Below are 20090 nucleotides of genomic sequence, written 5' to 3'. Positions count from 1 at the left end.
TTTCAAACATGTCAGAGCAAACTGTGCATTGTGTAGTGCTTACATTTGTGTGTTTTTCATGTCAACATTTGCCTTTGATTCAGTCAAAAACACCAGTTTGCTCTGAAGAGCCTTTGGTCAAACGGTGCAGGAAATCATTCCAGGAAGAAGAAGTGAAGGAGTGACATTAATGGTGGTTAATGATTTCACACATCCTACTCTTTCACACTCACACACACACACACTCAGACTTACTGAGGCTGATTGTTTTTCTTTGCGTTGCCATAGAAAAGTTAAACATTTCAGTCTGTTGCACGAGTGAACTAAACTATGACTCATGCCGCCCCCTCCCAGTTATCTGGAGCATATGCTCGCACAGCGAGGCTCCTCCCACCGTCTGAAACGCACGTGTTCTCTCTGACAGACATCAGGGATGACCTCAGGATCCCGCCGTGGTCTACAACCTGGAGGAGCCTCATTTACTTTCAAAATAATGGTCCTTCCTGGCAGCAGGGGATGCTTAGGAGTTTGTATTACTTGTTCATGATGTAAGTTGGGGGAGGGACTGACTTTCTCTCAGCTGCATGATCAGCCTGATCAGTCTGACGGGGGCATCCTGAGTTCATCGGCCAAAGTAAGCTCAGGAATCCAAGCAGACAGGTAATTTACCTCTCAGCTGTGACCCACAACTGTGTCATGACGGTGAACGCACATCATCGGCCTGATCACATGAGCTCGCTTGGTTAAGAAAACCAACGTTCTCTCTTGTTTCTACACATTTATTTTAGTCAAAATCCTCCAAACTAAAAGTTTTCCGTTCCATATTGAGATGAAGATTATTCAGTGATGTTTCTGGGCAAGTTTAATAAAATCCTCACAATACAGACATACTCTCCTGTAAGCTCCTCCCACTACAAACAAGCCACTCCCTCTAGCCCCGTCCAGTGGCATTGGTTTATTCTGCACTGTCAGAATGTTTGAGCCCTCCTGATGGTGACATAAAGATGTGACCCGCCCTACCTGCCCACCTAACCATGAGCCGCATTTAAAGGGGGGTGTCGGGTTTCCACCTCCCCGAGGAGGAGGAGGAGGAGGAGGAGGAGGAGGAGGAGGAGGAGGAGGGAAAACACCAAATTCCCTTCTGTAGAGACAAGCAGATTTGGTCCAACCATATTTACAGGCTTACTTCTTCCGTTAGAGAGAATGTAGTTTGAGTCCAGACTGACTGTTCTGACCAACCAGTGCCTGACTGAGAGGGGGGGTTACTGAGTCTGCCCCCCCCCCCTGAAAAAGCAGTCAAACTGAAGCTGTATCTATGCTATGACCAGTGCAGCTCAAGCAAAGGGGAAAAAAAGACTCAATTCCATCTGTTTGGACCAGAAAGGACAAAACTGTTGCTCGTAGGAGGCTGGCTCTCCTGCAGAGGGAGGGACCGGGTGTTCAGAGGGCATGGAGCTTTATTCACCACACAAACACACACACACACACACACACTTACACACACACAGAGAGGCTCGGCAAAACTGCTCCCAGGCCCAGAGAAACAGAGGGGAGCAGAGGAGGACGACACGCTTGCTGGGTAAGTTGTTGGCTCTCAGAGAAAGGGGATTCTGACGGCGTTCCTGAGTCTTTCCAGTGGTGTGTGTGCGTCTTCTCATGTTGACTCTCTGCTGATGTGAAGCTCAGGGCAGACTCACAGACAAACACTGAAGAGGCCAGAAAAGAGAAGAGGGCATCAGAATGTAAAAAGAGGAATGCTGGGGCAGTTTTTGGAAAATTCCAACACGTTAAGCTGAGCTACAAGTTCGTGTGCTATCTGATTTCAGAGGCTCTCAGCCTCTCACTTCATGCCTTTGTGCTTCCTTGTTCTCATCCGCTGACTATTCCAGACCGTCAGACTTGCTGAGGAACCACGGGGGGGCAGATGCCGTCACCAACCAAACCCCTGACAGCGAGGAGGTTTCCAACAAAAGACGCACCGACCGACCGCAGTGGAGATACAAACAGTCTAGGATGAGCCTCCGGATGTCCAGGAGGAGGTCCACAGGTGACCTGGTGCCAAAGGACATCACTGAGATCTTAGCCAGAGAAGCAAAGGCTCAGCGTGGACAGAAGACGCAAGCACGGTCTCTGGGTCAGGCCTTCAACTGGCTGAGGAGAAGTAAGAGGAAGAAGAAGAGCACCGGACCTAACCGGGCTTTCAACGACGTGACAGAAAACACCGCTGAACTTCAGAACCACGACGAAGGTCAGAGAAACTCTTCTGGCTCATTTTGGGGTCTTTAAATGATCATTTCAAGATATTTTTTTAATGTAATGGAAGTTTATTCTAAGCTCCAGAGAAACCTGTCTTATGTACTCTCAGACAATATTATGAAGTATTCTTACCTATTTTTAGAAGGTTTCTGGATGTTTCTGAGTGTCAGACAGAGCGCTGTTTGCTCTGTGGGGGGGGGGGGCACCTGTGGTTCGTCCCACAGGTGTCTGCTCAGGTTGAGGTCAAGAGTCAGTCAGGTTCTTCCGTTCTAAACTCATTCACCTTTATGGACCTGGATGTTCAGCAGGAGAACAATGAGGAGAGCCCCCATGTTTTCTCATGTTTGCTGGTTTGCTGGAGGATTGAGAGCTTCTAAAGCAGTCCCATACCATTACACCACCTCCACAAGCCCACCCTGCTGGCTCAGTGGGGTTAGCAAGCACCAACCGCTGTTCACTCGCCAAATGTAAACATCGGAGAAACGTGATTATTTCCACCCCAATGCTCCTCGGTCTGGTGGTTCTCCATCATGAGCAGAAATGAGGTTCCCAGCACACAGTTCTGTTTACACCAGTGTAAACCAGTTTGGACCCTTCCTGATCAGTGGAGTGGTTCTCCTTTGAGCTGTTGGCTTTAGTGGTGACTGGTTCCATTTAAACTCGTCTGCATCTTCTCTTCTCACACCCACTCCGGCTAACTGTTTCCTTCAACCACATTTGTAAATCTCCTCTTTGCCTTCATCTTCATCACTTCCGTGTTCAGCATCCTCCTCCTCTCTGCCCGTCTTCCTTCGTTGCTCCCTGTAGAATGCTGGAGACTTTTCAGCGCCACGTATATGAACATAAATGTTGTGATCCTCAAACACTTTCAAGATGACAGGAACAACAGAAAGCCTAAACCAGTGATGATTGGCTGCTTCAAAATCCCTCATCTCAGCAGACGTTAGTCTCCCACACAGTTTTCTCCCTCGGCAGGATGAGCTTCTCACCAAAATGTTTCAAAGGAGCCTCCCTTTGCTAACTTCTGACAGTTCTCCCAGAGCGATAAGCTGCAGAAGAATCTGCTTTTCTCCTGGATTCAGACGGAAAGTCACAACAGAATTACAGCTCAGGACATCTATGACTCTGTGAAAATCCCACACAGAGGATTTGAATTCCTTCTTTTTTATTTACTGATGCATTCAACCCCCCCCCCCCCCCCCCCCCCCACCGTCCATCCATCCACACTTCCTGTTTTTGCTCCGTCTGTGACCCGGCTCTTCATTCTTTTCTCTTCACCCCTCGCCGTGTGCATGTGTGTGTGCATGTGTGTGCATGTGTGTTTGTCCATGTGTGTGTGCGCATGTGTGTGTGCATGAGGCAGGGTGGTGAGGGAGGTGGCCACTGCCTGGATGGACAATAATGTTTGTTCGTATTTAGCTAAATATTCCATGAAGCATGGATTCTGTAAGGAGGAGCAGCGCTCCGACAGAGGATGTGGTTGAAAGCGGATCTTCCGTTCTGCAGGAATGCTGCATTTTTTGGCATCTATGTTGTGAGTTTACTGTTTTGAATTCAAGCAGACCTCGGTGAAGCAGAATCACACAAACCTCTGTCTGGTCCAGAAGAGTCAGACAGAAAAGTGTTTTTATGCCTAATGATCATTTTAACTCCTCTTTAAGTTCTTGAAAGTGACACACATTTTTAAATGTTATTGGTGTCAGTAGATTGACTTTGTGGATTAAGATTAGATTGAGATTACGTTTTCGTTTTTCTTTTCTTTTCTTTTTTTAGTTTAGTTTAGTTTAGTTTAGTTTAGTTTAGTTTAGTTTAGTTTAGTTTAGTTTAGTTTATTCGTGTTTTTAATTCCAAAACAAATACAACTTGAACCAGGGTGGGCTGCATGGTGGTGTAGTGGTTAACACTCTCACCTCAAAGTGAGTCTGAATCCCTGCTGAGTTCTTTCTGTGTGATTTTTGCGTGTTCTCCTCTGTCATGCATGGATTTTCTCCAGGTACTCTGGTTTCTTCCCACAGTCCAAAGACATCCTTTATAGATCGATTGGTATTTCACACACAGAGGTGTGTGTTTGTGTGTGTGGGTCCCACAGCCTCACCCAACAGACGCTGGGATAGGCTCCAGCAACCCCATGACCCCAAAAAGGATTCAGTGAGTTCAGAAGATGGATGGCACTTACTTCACATCAATAATAAGAAAACTAAGTTTAATGTTCCAACGTGCAGAAATGTATATGGCACATAACCAGTTTTGACATCGTTTTTAATGAACACCATTATGCTGATGAACTTTTCCGTGATTCTTTTAGAAATCTAAGTGATTTTCTCTGTTTGAAATAAAAATTAAAAAAAGAACTTTTAAAAAATTAACACACATATATATATATATATATATATATATATATATATATATATATATATATATATATATATATATATATATATATATATATATATATATATATATATATATATATATATATATATATATATATATCAACACTTTGAAAATACATTTTGGACTCATTTTTTTAAGCTTTCATTACAAAGCTTTTATTAAAAAGCTTTTATTAAAAATATCCCCATCAAATAAGAGAATGGAGGGTCAGAAAGCAGAAAACTCTGTCCACTGATGAAGATTCAGACACATAATGTCACTACAATCCTGAAGGATCCTCTTTCTGACCCCCATCAAATATCATATCAAAGAAGGAATCATTTTTCTGTTCCCCTCCTCCAGTCACAGCATCAAATGCTTCTTCCCTCCTTTTATGTTTCCAGTGAGAAGTCTCTTTTTTTTCCTTTATCTGTTGGCTTTCAGTGATGAAGTCTGATGAGAGCAGCAAAGAGTTTCACTGACGTTGCTCCTCACTGTCTATGAAGGGTCACACAGAGGCACCAGGGGGGGGGGGCTGGTTTCAGATAAGTTGGCGTCAAAATGAAATGCTACAAGATTTCAGAATTGTAAAACTTTTTCATGTGAATAAACGGTTCAGTGTGCAGCATGAGCTTAAAACGGGTAATTGTTTTATTCCTTTCTAACAGGATATGAAGAGATTTGTAAAAGTGTTACACCAGAGCTTTAGCTCCAGTGTTTGCATTCATTCACAACCGTAACGTTTCTACCCTCAGTGTGATCAACGGAGAAAAGGGGCTTTGTGCCGGGATGAAACCCTTTTCCCATGATATGCTGATAAATGCATGTAAATGCATGTAAATGTATATAAATGCATATCATGGGAAAAGCCACTTTGGATTGTTCATTACCAGCTCAAAGCCGCTTTTTACTGCTCATCAGCTGATTCACATTGATCGTGTAAGGAGTTACGGTCTGAGCAAAGCAGGCTTTGACAGATTCATCTCAGGTGCTTAAGTGTCAACGCTTAAAGCTGAAAAAAAACAGTAACTCTGACCAGTTAACCCCTTGTGCTATCCTAGGTACTTTAGCATTGGGAGTTGGGTCATCTAGACCCACTAGACAGTGCTCTGAACCTTTTTTCTTCAATGATTTGTGATCTTCACTGGTGTCCATGGATTACATGAAATCTTTCCACCTTTATCCACCTTTGTCATGGTAGGGAGAACACGTCAATGGAAGGGGGGGTCATCTAAGATAGCACAAGGGTTAAATTAGTTCTTACTGGGGTATTAAGAGGCGTCAAAGAGAGGCGTTAAGAGGCATCGCAGAGCTGGGACTGGATAGAATAAGCACGGTTCTACATATTTTAAGGAACTTTCTAATGCAAAAAGGGATTCTGTGTCTCTGTATGTATTTTATGATCTTCTGAAGTCTTTTATATATTTTCTTTTGTCATTTTGTCCAGGTTTTTTATGTTTTCCTTATTCTTTTGACTTTTGCGTGACAGTCACCTCTTTATGGTATATAATTAAATTGGATCACATTGAATGGCGTTCAAAAGATTTTCTTTAATAAACCACCTTCTCATCGTCTTCCACATTTGTCTCATGAAATGGAGGTTGGACTTCCTAAAATCTGTTCATCTGTGATCCGGTTGAGTCCACAGTCTGGAACGATGGTAGAACTCCCTGAACGTTTGAGATGTTTCTAATGATGGTGAAATATTTGGAAAAAGGCTGATTTCTTTGATGAATTGTTGTTTTTTGCTGGCAGACTCAGAGAATAACAGAGTGAAGTGACGTTTCCTTCCTGGTGATCCTCTGGCTTTCTTTGGGATAAATCTGCTTTGAGTTCTGGACGTTATGATGATCCACAGCTTCTGCTGATGTGAAGGACTGCACTTCATCACTGACTGTTGGCTGCAAGTCAAAGATTTTTTTTCCTTCAAAATAATAAAAAGCCTTCTTTGATGTGCAGGAACCTTTGGGGCGGGGCTTAAGAGCAGCATGAGAGAGTTATGTGATGTAGGGAGGAGTGCATCACAAAGGCCTATTGAGCCTAACAGGCTCTCAGGGAAAACTCTCAGGACTTTTTTAATTAAACTCCTCAGAAACCAGGAGACAGTCTGTCTTCTGCTGCTTTTGTCTAACGGTTTTGGATTTGCACGTCATATTGCTGATCTTCTCTGTTGGTTTTCTGTGGGTGTGTTGGTCAGCACCGGTTGCTGTGTAATCAGCGTCTTTATATTCACGCCCGTGACGCCCATGCTGCTTGGCTTATGGTGGCGCCACGCCACCGCGCATCACCTCCACACTCGAGCACACTCATGTAGGAGGTCCTGCTTTGACCCCCCAGCTCTTCTGAGGTCATTCCTATGCTGCTTTCTGCACATAGAGGGCTGCTCCACAGCTGAATCCCAAACAAAGGCCTTGTCCATAGACCGTAACACCATCAGGGTGTGTATGTTCATGAACTGCAATGCAGCAAACATCTCATTACACAGCGTTGCGTTAGCTTTATTACAAACTTTGAGCTGCTTTCCTGCAGTTGGAGGTGCAGCAGAGAAAGCAGCCTGAAAGTTTAATGCGGCATCCACACAGGTAACCTTACCTGGGTAAGCAGACACCCCATCCATCATCATAAAGGTTCTGCAGGTAAACGTCTCCCAGGCGATGGCAGAGCGCCACAGCACGTGGCGTATAAAGTAACACCTCTTCCTGACCAACGTTTATTTATATTATTTACTGTTGCTTAAAGCAGTTTGCATGGATTCTTGCTGAACCTTTTATTTAGGATGAAGTCACTTTTTAAGCCTCCTCCAGCTTTTTTCCTGAGTGTTACGAGTGTTTGCAGCTGCATGGACCCAGCTGGGACGGATCAGTAAAACCCGAGGAAGTCGGTCTAAACAGCATCGGATCCACTGTCAGGCGGCCTGACGCCCCTAAACGCCTCCACGCCGCTGGTTTTGTTCTGCAGGGATTGGAAAAATTCCGTCTGACGAGTGTGACTTCATCTGTTTACGCATCAGCATCAGGGAGGCATGCAGACTGACTTCATATTTACCAGCAGACTGAAATGACCTGCTGCACTGCAGCAAAGAGAGAAGCGCTTTCTTTGACCTCTGCTGACCTTGCTGTTAGCTAACAGGTGTGGATTTTTTTCAGGTGTCTCATTTGGTCACACCTGTGAAGGTGTAGGTAAAAGGCGTGTTTTGATTGGTTATTCTGGTTCGTTGAGAAGTTAAAATACTTTCAAATGATGCATTTTATTTTAGTCAAATGTCTGTTTGTGTCTCAGAAATGTAGACTTTTTATTTTTATTTTACGGCTGTGAGGAGAAGTAGGGTCTATCAGCTGTCCTGGACTGGATGGACATGCTTTTCCAATCAATCAATCCCTGACTTTGAGTTGGCTGAAGAGGCATGTAAGGACAACCCGACGCTTTACCATCCAATCACAGGCCAGGGAGCGAGGAGCTCAGGTGATGCTCTCTGTTAGACCTGGATTCATTCTCACAGATCTTTGTTTGGACCTGGTTTCACTTTGGTCATGATTCGCTAAAGATCCACTCCGATCATCCTATGATCTATTTTCAGAGTGTTCCCAGTGGTCTTTTCTTCTTTCTCTTACGGCATCTCCCATCAGGGGTCGCCACAGCGAAACAACCTCTTAGTCGAGGATGAGTCACATGGTTAACTTGGCAATGTTTTATGCCGGGTGCCCTTCCTGATGCAACCCTCTCAATTTATCTGGGCTTGGGACCGGCACAGAAGCAGAGAAGGGAATAGGGAGCAGCCCGGATTCGAACCCTGGTTACACGGACGGAAGGTGCTGCAAACCAGCACGAGCTAAACCGGCTCCCGTTCCCAGTGGTCTTTTAATTATGATTATGCCGTTTTTAGCCAAAATGGGGAAAAAACAGTGGTTTTCTAGGACATAGTTTCTGCAGAGCAGCAGAGTTTGTTAAGAAAATCACCTCTTAGTTGTGGACGGGACTAAGCCCCCCCCTGCTTCCCTTTCCAGTTGCTGAGAGCTCTCTGTTTACATGCTCTCCTGCTGCAGGAGGAAGGAGCTTTTGGGCCACCTGGCGTGTTTCCTACATCACAAATACGCTCTTTTTCAAAAAGCATTTTTTCGTCTGCTCCTGATTCACAACTATTTGAATACAGAAATACTCAGAAATGCAGCTTAAATGTATTTATATTTGTCCTCCATCATCAGAAAAATGCCACAAAAACAGAACAACACCAAAAAACACCATTTTAAGTTTCTCTTTGTGACTCCCTTCAAACAGACACCAGGTTTTAGTTGATGATCATCGTTGTTCTGAAAGGATCCTCAGTGCAAACACATCCTTGTTTTTTTCTGTTCTGTGTTCTTCCTCTTTGGGTTTTGATTTATGCCGTCATGTTCTGGTTCTGCTTTATTTATTTTGAAGTCACAAGAACTGCAGCACAAACCGTTTCCTGCATTTGAGAAACAAGTGTAAATGTTCTACTATTGCATAAAACTAAAAAGATCTTCATGATCCCTAAATGTCTCTGTGGTCAAGTGTTGCTTTGAACATGGACACAAGTTTTGAGGCCCCTTAGGCATGTAGGTGAAAGTGTGCTGGACGCTGTCAGTGGAGACCCATGATGTCCTCCATGTTCCTTCTTATAAGGAATGTTTTCTGGAAAAACAGATAAAACCTCTGAAATCAAAGACATGAAGTGATGATGATGCTCTGATGATCATCAAAACATCTTCTATGAACCTTTAAAGTCCAGTTACCCTGCAGAACAGGATCCTGTCAGTGGGGAAAGTTAGAATCCTCACCGCCTCTCTCTCCTGACGACTGAAAGTGTCCGTTATGTCTGTAGGTGAACATTCAGCAAACCTGTTTCTATTTATATGGGAAGACAAGTCAACAGCTAATCCACAAAAATGAGGATTTTTCACCTCTGCAAACAAAGCCGATGTCAAAGTGTTAACACTATGACATGTAGGAAAAGAATATTCGGTTGTCATAGCAACAGACATGATGCTGCAACAGGAGCCATTTTGAGAGCTGGTCGGAGGATTTAATTATCGTGGAATTCATGTAGCCCAGACGATCCCTCATAATTCTTCCCTAATCCAGCAGAATCTGAGCAGCAAACGTCTGTCTTTGGCAAATGAGGAGCTACACTAAATCTTCTCACCCTGCTTCACAATTACTACACAAACATTGTTTGTGTTTATTGCAACAAAATTCATCAGACTGGACTTTCACTTTATAGAAAATAATCCACCTTCAATTTTGTCATCACTGATGAGTTTGAGCAAATAAGATAAGGTCTCGACCGTCCCTGTGTAGTTTATGCAGTAATAACACAATCTAGCCACGGGGTGGCAGTGCTGTGCAGTTTTCCAGAACACAAGGATACTAAAGACTGATGTCAAGGTCAGAAATCAAAGGAAAATGCAAACCTTATTTGAATTTCCGGTTTACCTTTAGATATATTTCAATTTTCAGTCTCAGAGTTTGTCTTCACAAATCCAAGGCCATCCTGAGACCGCTGGGATGGTCACCGTGACAACCACTTCCTCTGAAAACAACCTTCCTGCACATAGGTGTCCTTCAGCGCATTTACACACAGATATGCTCAGCGCTGGGTTCCTGCCGAAGCGTCGAGTCCGTCATGGAAGTTGGGCAGACTTTGATCTTTTGCATGCTACTCTGAACATATCTGGGTCACGTCTGACCCGACTGTTGCTCAGAGGTTGTTTGAACACCACAGACACACACTCACTCTCACACTCAGACCTGCATTAACTGCTCAGACGGGTGCGGTTCTGATGGGGCTGCATTAGGAGACGGCGTGTTTTCCTGAGTCCATTATCCGTGGATCCACTTACACTGAGATGGGAATATTGAGCGGCACGCCTTTCCCTTTTGAAGCTGTTATATTTCATGTTTCAAAATTCCAGAGAAATCCCGCTGACATGAATCGATTCCTCCTCCAGTAAAAAAAGAGGTTCTGTAAATGATTTGCCCTACTTCCACTCCCCCCTCCCCGACACAGTAAATTTGCTTTTTATTGGAGCCTCTTTTTTATTATGTTTAACTCCCAGCACTTCAGAAGAGAGCTGCATGAAGGAGGAGGAGAGCAAGCGCTGACCATGATGATGAGTGTGGGCTTCATCTTCTTGCTCCTCATCATCACTCTTCCCCTCCCTGCCATCTTCCCTCCATGAAATCTGGGTTTCCTGGGATCTTTGGCAGGAGCGGATCACATCTCTGCTTCCATGAGTCTCCCTCCTATTGATCCAGGGATCTGGGATCGGTTTGACGTGAAGACACACCCATCAGACACATCAAAGCATTCACCAAAGTTTTGCTGAGAAAAAATGGGCAGAAATTGTTCCACCGCCGTCTCTGGTGAAACGCACCCATCTGCCTCGGCATCTGGAATGTTCCCAGAGCAGCTTTGATCTGTGTGACACCGTTTCCAGCTCCTTTCATGAACCCCTGGAGGTGGAACAGAGAGGAACCTCTTGTCATTACATCACTTTTTTTGCGTCTTTGCTTCATTTCCATCTGAGCATTCTTTGATGTTGAAGCCAAAGAGTGGAGACCGACTATTTCTCTGCTCTTTGGAACTGCTGTGACAATTGAATTTCCCCAATGTGGGATCAATAAAGAATATCCATCTATCTATCTATCTATCTATCTATCTATCTATCTATCTATCTATCTATCTATCTATCTATCTATCTATCTATCTATCTATCTATCTATCTATCTATCTATCTATCTATCTATCTATCTATCTATCTATCTATCTATCTATCTATCTATCTATCTATCTATCTATCTATTCCTTTCCTTCAGCTGATGTTTCCTCATCAGATTGTTGATGACTGAGAGCAGTGAAAGGAGGAGGTGTGTGGAGCATCAGGGAAGCTGCATGAACCTTCTGCTGATCCATATCAGCAGCGTGTCTATGTAAAATGCAGCGTGGGAGGGGCGCCTGCACACATGATCGCATGCATTCATTCACACACGCTCGGCAGCGTTGGATGTGGCTGGACGAGGAGCAGCCGCTGTGCTCAGAGGCAGGTCTGACTTCTGCATCTTCTCCTCCTCTCAGTAGCTGGAGGCTGTTTTCATCCCAGGAACGGTGTCGGTGGAAGTTCAGAGGAGCCGCCGTCGGGTTTCATGTGCGCCAGAGCCACTGAATCAGTGGGAAACAGTTTGGCCGCTGGGATTTGGAAGTGTGCAACAGATTTTGACTCATGCCGTGGAGCAGAGGACTCAGGAGGAGGAAGAGCGATGTAACGTTTCAGGGCAAGGAGATGGTTGACCCGGCTTAGAGGATCCAAGGACTTCCCAAGATGGGCAACAGCATCCGCAAGTCGAAAAAGAAAGTCCAAACAGAAGAAAACTCGTCTCCATCCCTGAGCGTCAGCCTCAAGAGAGGGAGATCGAGCAGCTTCTGGCTGCTGGATCGTCAAGACAAGCTGAAAGCAGGTACGACCAAACCAGTAGTTGGTATATTTAGATTTCTAATTCCTGCTGTGACTGATTGAAGCCCGCCTGTGAGTCACCTCTGTGCATGCAGGGACCGTATTCACATGCTGACTTCACCTGAGTCAGCTTCAAGGCTTCCTGCTTATTGCTCAGGTGTGCAGAATGGAGCTTCTTTCTGCGTTTTTTTGTGCCGGTCATTTGTTTCCTGTTTGCTGACAGTACCGTTTTGGTTCTGGACCACACTTTTACGCCTCAGCTCAGCTCTTGTTGGTGTGGATCGGTTCACTTGCTTTGGAAAATCCGACCCGTGTTGTCCTTAAGCTGCTGAAGCCTGCGGGGAAAATCACCGCCCGTGTTAAGTCAAAAGCGCCAGACAGACAGGTTCATCTCCAATGGACAGATTGACAGATAAAGATGTTTTCACTGAGTTTCTGCTGAAGTCTGAGGAAAACTGCACTGAAAGCAAGACTTTTGTGAAGATCAAGTGTGTTGGAAGAAGTATGTGGATCAGATTTTCTGGTTTTAATCTCTTTTCAAAAGTATAGAACAGTCTGGTTCTGATGGTTTAAAGGATAATAAATGAGAATGAAGCGATGGTCGGGGTTTGCTGTTCTACACTGTGATGGTTTTTTCGGACCTCTGTGTGATTGTTGTCATCCGGTGTCCCGGAATCGCTGCCTCGTTCAGGCAAAGCTTGTTTTGGACGCGCGGCGGGAAGGCATTCCTGCATTCCAGCTGATGTTGCTGCGCATGAGCAGCTGTCCAACAGACAATGTCTCACATGTCAGCAGTGAGGGTTCAGTTCCTGAGGGTGGGTCCCACTGGCTGTTGGTGGGTTTGACCACCTTGGGTCAGACTGGACCATTTCATGTGATCCGCGTTGAGTGAGCAGGAGTTCAGTTCCCCCCATGATCCGGAACAGTCTGAATACACCAGAGTGGACCCTGGTCCGGGAACAGAACCCGCTCTGACCCATCCCTTCTAATCGGATTGAGCTTCGGTTCACTCTGAGATTCCTCAGTCTGAATTCAATCCGTTTTTGGAGCGGAACAACTGGACCAAAACGGCCCCTGCAGTTGGGCATTATGGGATGTAAACAGAGTAGCAACCATGAGCCACGGACAAATGTGCAGCGACAAGACACAAAAACTCATTGAAATATGGTGGGATGAATACAGGCTCATCAAAACAAGCTGCATTATTCTTTTTCTCGTTGCTTTGCCCCACCCTCGTAATTCCTGGCCAATGACTGAAGAGATTTTTATTCACGCGGTTTGGTTTACGAGCTTTGGTTCACATTAGAAATGTCTGGCTGATGGCAGTCTGAATACAGACCAAACACAAGGTTTAGGACTCGATCCACATCACATGAAGTGGTCTCGGCCGGACTAAGGGACTTTTCCAGTCTGAATACTCCCTAAATGAAGGCGGTCAGCAGTCTGGGTCGACCCTCAATGTCTGGCGTTTGAGCGACCGATGAGTATGAGCATTGAGGTTCTTGTAGCATCTATCTCAGTGAGGCTGTGATGGACCGCTGACCTTGCCAGGATGCACCTTGGCCTTCTTCTGATGACAGCTGGGATGGACTGCCGCTCTCTGGCAGCCTTCAGAGTGCAGGCGGGGGGGGGGCTTTTGGTGGTGGATCTAATGTGTAGTGAAGGCATCGAGCTCACCAAGCATGTGCTTTAGGGTGGAGATACTTTTGTGTTACCTGTGCCTCCTAATAATTAAAGGGTTATTTGAGGAGGATCTGCAGAGGTTCAGACACAGAGAAATAAAAGGCAAAAACATTCATTTTTTCTTAATTTTCATCAGAAAAATAAAGAAATCCATGTGACTGTTTGATCTTCTCAGCTGAGGTTTGCTTTGAAAAGCTTGCAGAGCAGCTGCTGCAGAAGTTTTCTAAAACCTTCTCATGAATCTGCAGAACCTTCGCTGCCTCTCATCACGCCAGGGGGTCAGACTGCGTTTTTGCTGAGAAAAGAAATCAGAAGAAAATTGTGGAAAAATCCTTTAACTCCCCCTCCTCTGTCATGGGCTTTTCCCCTCCTCACACCTCCTCCTCCACGTTTCACTTCCCTTTCTTTATCTGCTTGACCTCGCACCAGCAGCTGATGACGTGAACGTGCCAAAGGACGAATGTTTAAGTCACGTTGAGTCAATGTCAGTCCTTATCTGAGGCCATGAAAGAATAAAATACAAGAAGGAAAAGAAAAGATGATTCATTGCTGCTGCAACCGTCTTGTTAAGGATGTGATTTCCCATCATCCCGCTGGGTCAGGCTGGCCTAAGCTCCGTTTGTGTCTGTAAGCGGGGCCAAGTCTTCCAGGTCCGCATTTAAAGATCACTGTTTCCATGACTCAACGCAGATCCTCGAGCAGCACAGTCCCATAAAGAGAAGATGACTGCTCACCTCTGCTCATCCCTCGTCTCCTCCTGCAGCACAATCCACAACGTTGTGCTTCTTCCAAAGATCCTTTATTAGGTTCATCTGGTTTAGAGAGAGGATTCAAGACGGGCTGAACGACAGAAACCACATTGAAATGCAGAAATCTGGAGTTCAACAGCCTGATGTGTTGCAGCCTTTACAGGAGATGAGGGATCCGCTTTAGGAGTCGATGTTCCAGCCGGAATAACTGCTGTGTCCACAGAGGAACAGGAATTCTCCATCTTTGTTGTAAATCTGCTTCCCAGAAAAAGATGTGAAGCTGAATCTCAGAGGAGCAAAGGATGGAAACCTTTTCTAATGACGCTTTTCAGTTAATTATTTTAATAATTTATGACATGATAAAAACAGTAGAGCCTTAATTTAACTGCATATTTGTTTCCAACACAAAATGAAACCAAAAAATGCAGAAATGTTTTGTTTTATCTGAGTAAAAATCCTCTGTTTAAAGTTAAACATTTTTTAAAAAGTATTAAAAAGTAAAAAGTATTTTTCTGCTTGTGATTTTTAGACAAACCTCAAAATCTATTGTAAACTGCAGCAGACTTGATTTTTACTGTCTTTTCTCCAAAACAATGAAAACATACCTTAATGAATCTGAAAAGCTTCCTGGAGAATCCCATTTGGATGCTGCGCTCTCCCCAAACTTTCAGCATGCGTGTTCACACAGAGGTGATGTTAGAAACAGACACAAAGCGGAACAGTTAGCGAGCGCCGCTCGCCATCACGGTCATCAGAGAAACCAACAGCAGTCCACCAAATGATGATAACCAGAAACATAAATGTGTTTGTCTCAGAGATGGTTCAAAACAGAATTTTTTTTAATTCCAGGTAGTCGGCTTATAAAAGCGTTTTTTAGATTAGTTTTGATGTGCAGCATTAATGACGTTTAACTGTTTTGTTTTTAGGAAATAATTGCAACACCTCATAAAAAGTGGGCTGCATGGTGGCGCAGTGGTTAGCACTCTTGCCTCACCCCGGTTCAAGTCCTGGCTGGGGGACCCGAACCAGAACATCAGTGGGGGACCTTTCTGTGTGGAGTTTGCATGTTCTCCCCCTGCATACGTGGGTTTTCTCCGGGGTCTCTGGCTTCATCCCACCATCCAAAAATATGCTTCATATGTTCATTGGTCACTCTAAATTGTCCATAGGTGTGAGTGTGTGTATGAAATGTGTGTGTGATATGTGTGTGTGATATGTGTGACCCTGTGACAGACTGGCGTCCTGTCCAGGTTGTCCCCTGCCTTCGCCCATAAGTGGCCGGGATAGGCTCCAGCAGCCCCGTGACCCCAAAAGGGACAAACGGAAGAAGATGAATGAATGAATGAACCTCATAAAAAGCCTGTAATCACACTAACGCTCTGACTCTGTTTTCACTGAGGAGGTTTGATGCCTAAATTATGTTTGATTAACCCGTACCTGTGTGTGATCTGTAATTTTAAAACCTTTAACAGTCTGACATGAAAGATGTGGAAAAGAGTGATGACAGAGAGAAATGTGAATCTAATCCACTTTATCAAAGAGGTCTCACGCTCAGAGAACTCAGACTTTTCTTCAGGAATCGGGTTTGTGAGCTGCTGGAACCAAACCACAACTTTCCCCGCCTGCCTCTAGAGGGGCCCCGGGGAAATCAGACTCCTAAAAAAGATTTAAACACAGAATTTAGGAGGATATGCCTCCTAAATTAGAAGTCCTCCACAAAGTCAGAAAACTCCTACGTTTTAATAAAATCCTAAAACATGGTCTGTAAAAAACACAAGTGTCTTCATTTTGCAGGTGAGAAGGACTTTTTTTTATAGATATAGAAAATCTGCAGTTCTTTACTGCAGTTTACGACGATCAACTTCTGCCTGAAAAGCTGTTTTCACATCAGTTTGGAGAAAATGAAAGCAGTTTCTGCAGAAGAACGTATCTGAGACACGTTTGCGGGCTCACAGAATGAGTTGCTGTTTGGGAGTCAACACTAGACTCATTCTCCAGGACTCGTGCACGCTGTTCCACTTGCATTGTTGGGGAACACTGTTGCTTTCACTGTCAGTGTCTGCATCCAGCTTACTGACGGAAACACTAAACCTTCAACTCAGCTGTGATTTAGATGGAACATGTGGCATTCACCTTAGAGGTCAAAGCAGAGGTTTGTTCAAGGTTAAAGCCCCCCTGTGATCATCCTTTTTCAGCCTTCCTAGTGGTCTTTTAATTATGATGACGCCATTTTAAGCCCTACTTTAAAAAAACGGTGTTGTTTTCTAGGACGTAGTTTCTACAGAGCAGCAGGAGTTCAGTAGAAATTCACCTCTGAGTCATTGGCAGAACTGTTGCCACAGAATAAGTCGAATTACCCATCATCCTTTTGTTCACACTCTCCCCGCTAGCTTACAGCCCCTCACAACCCCAACCTAACACTGGAACAAAAAGATCCAGCAATATTGAAGCTATTGAGCCGTTCAGCTTTGAGCCAGATTCCAGCTCAGTGGAAATATGGAGGCCAGTTTTGCCAGATTGGGTGGTTTCCCGCCCAATTGGGCAGTTTTGGTTCTGATTTTGCGGGCAAAAATGACTTTGGGCAGGTTTGGGATTGGTTAGGCAGTTTTTATTCCTCACCAAAATTCTTTTCAGCCAGGGACGAGCGGTCAGGGGAGGAATGTTAGACAGTACCACTCACGTCATCGTCCTCGCCTTCATGAGCAACTAATATTTAAATAAATGTGTCCACTAATCTGTCCATAAATGCAATTTATGTGTGTCATTTATTTCCCCTAAAATCTGTGCATTTTGTGCATTTCTTGGTTGTTAACAGCACAGACTGCGAGGTAAAACAGCAAGAGCGCAGCCTCACAGTAGATCTCACAATCCTGAAGCCTTTTTTTCAACATAGTAAAGAATAGGATGTATTTTGCACAAAGAAACATGTCTCACTTTGATGATTTCACACTGTGTTCACTTTGTTTGCCTATTTGATCATTTTTTAATGTTATATCATCGTCTCTGTGGAGTTGTGTGTGTGTGGTTAATTCTGTCTTCACTGCATAATTTTTGCTTTACGCAAAAGAAACAATAGTTAGTTAAAAACAAACCCATTATAGAACAAAGAGGCACACAGGTACAGTGATGAATTTCCAAATATTCCCTATAATAAAGGCTTCCTACAGCAAAACAAACCAAATCAAGTAAACTGTTGAGTTTCTGCCTTTAGTTTACTCAGCATATGCTGATAATGTAACGCTTTATTAATTTTTAATACATTTTTTGTCTTCCCTTTCCATTTAATAGTTAAAATATTTCACGTTTGTTTAACGGTAATTTAGTGTTCAGATCTGACATAAAGCTGCCCTGAAAAGACATGAAGTGAGGAAATCAGCTGTGCTTCTTGGGGTAAAGAAACGGTCAATCGTTTGTTTATGAACGTAGAAAAGTTCCTGGGAGGATTTTTACTGTTGCTGTTCCATAAAATGAGGAAAACACCACAGAGTTCCTGGAGTGATCTCTGTTTCACAAGAACATATGCTTATATTTTATAAAAGCAAAAATGCAGGAAAAAAATCTACTTCTGATAATTATAGGAAGTCATCAATACTTTTGTGTTTTTTCACTTTACTTCTTTTATCAGGTTGTTTTTGATGTTTAGGGGAAAAAAGGGCGAGGGGCTTCCAGGAACTGACGTTTGATCTCCTGAGAATCAGTGGATGTCATGTCAGTCAAAGGTTAGACTTTCAATCACAATGGGGATTAATAAATAAAAGAGGGTTAATTACTGCCAATGACAGATAATTATTTTCCTGATTAACCCTTTGGGTGTTTTTGTGGGACCTGGCAGTTTTTAGATGAAGACACCATGACGTAGGGAAGATATTTTTCTGTAATATTCCATAGACAATCATGTTATTGACATTATTGTTGAAGGAAAATGTATACATTACTTTTCCTAAACATCAAGATTGAAAGTAAGAGTTTACATATTAGCTTAACCCTTGTGCTATCTTAGATGACCCCCCCCTTCCATTGACGTGTTCTCCCTACCATGACAAAGGTGGATTAAGGTGGAAAGATTTCATGTAATCCATGGACACCAGTGAAGATCACAAATCATTGAAGAAAAAAGGTTCAGAGCACTGTCTAGTGGGTCTAGATGACCCAACTCCCAATGTTAAAGTGCCTAGGATAGCACGAGGGTTAACGGGATAGAAATTACAGCTGTGGTGTGGTTTATTGTGAGGAAATAACCATAAAATACACTAAATGTTTGTGTAGGAACTCACATGTTTGCTGTCTCACAGTGTGTCAGTCGTGTTACAACCCCGTCCATGACTTTACACTAAATGGTAAAGTGCCTAGGATAGCACAAGGGTTACATATCCAACACAAACAGCTGAGATGGCTCACAGACGTAATACCATAAACATTGGTGTGACGGGTTCTTAGAATTAGAAAACTTTTGTTTCACAGCCTCTTTAAATATGAAGTAAGTAAGTAAGTGACTCCATGTCAGACATTACTAGTGTTGAAAGCTTTGGTAAGTTTTTCACACTGACATTCATTCATTTCTGAGAAAGAAGCCGAACACGAGCTGCTGTGTCACACAGAGGTCTGGAAATTTCCCTAAGCATTTCCCTAATTCCCAGAGACAACCATAAAAAGATATAAATTAGATTAAGTTTAGAAGGACAGTCATGTTTACCCGTTTATCATTGATGATTAAAAGCAGACGCTGACATTTGACCTTTTGCTGGGAAAAGCAGGAGGAGGTTCCGAGTTTGAGCCTCGAATGCAGCAGTTTTCCTTTGTGAGGAGGAGGATCTGGTCTCTCCAAATTCATGGTTTCATTTCAGAGCTTGATGGTTCTCTGCCACACTGGAGCATCTGACCTTAGCATCATTCTGATCCCAGCAAAATGCCTGAGAGGAAGGTGAACATTTAAGGGAATTCCTTTTTCTTTGCACTTTCCAGAGCCCTGCATGAAAACATGTCGGTCTGAAACCCATCTTTCAGCTTTAATTACTGACTTCAAACTGGAATCATTTGAAGCATTGATGAAGAGGAGGTCACTGAACAAACTCTTATCCATCTTGGACCACCCAGAGCATCCTCTCCACCCGGTTCTGGACAAACAGCGGAGCTCCTTCTCTAGGAGGATCAGACGCTCCAAAACTGCCAGATACCGGAAACCCTACCTACCCAACACAATTACACTCTACAATACCTCACAGTGTAGCAGATGACTTTTGCACATTTTTGCACATTGTTACTTGTTTGTAAATAGTCTGTAACCCTTGTGCTATCCTATGGGGTCAAGATGACCCCCCCCTTCCATTGACATGTTCTCCCTACCATGACAAAGGTGGATAAAGGTGGAAAGATTTCATGTAATCCATGGACACCAGTGAAATTCACAAATCATTGAAGAAAAAAGGTTCAGAGCACTGTCTAGTGGGTCTAGATGACCCAACTCCCAATGTTAAAGTGCCTAGGATAGCACAAGGGTTATAGTGAGAAGAACCCTGGTTCAAATCCCAGTTGGGACCTTTCTTATAAACTGACCAATCAGATGCCTCGATAAAAGCAG

General features: G+C 43.8%; 1 protein-coding gene across 3 annotated transcripts in view; it reads left to right on the top strand.

Annotated features, from left to right (window-relative positions):
* The first annotated feature begins 949 nt into the window (after positions 1–949).
* nhsl3 (NHS like 3) overlaps positions 950–20090 on the top strand; it is a 53712-nt gene continuing 34571 nt past the window's right edge. Inside the window, exons 1-2 of one of the 3 annotated variants that reach the window (XM_011481357.4) lie at positions 950–1558; positions 1869–2227. In XM_011481357.4, the coding sequence (XP_011479659.1) occupies positions 1993–2227 (235 nt within the window). In that variant the 5' untranslated portion in view covers positions 950–1558; positions 1869–1992. Of the gene's footprint in view, positions 1559–1643; positions 1783–1868; positions 2228–11612; positions 12085–20090 lie in introns of those variants that run through there. The other 2 variants (XM_078954540.1, XM_078954538.1) reach the window with 2 other exon arrangements.

This window comes from Oryzias latipes, chromosome 11 (assembly GCF_053564925.1).
Source record: "Oryzias latipes strain Hd-rR chromosome 11, Olatipes_Hd-rR_3.1".
In the NCBI taxonomy this organism is placed as follows: domain Eukaryota; kingdom Metazoa; phylum Chordata; class Actinopteri; order Beloniformes; family Adrianichthyidae; genus Oryzias; species Oryzias latipes.
Note: the sequence above shows the minus strand (reverse complement) of the source record. Positions and strands in the feature narration are given on the sequence as shown.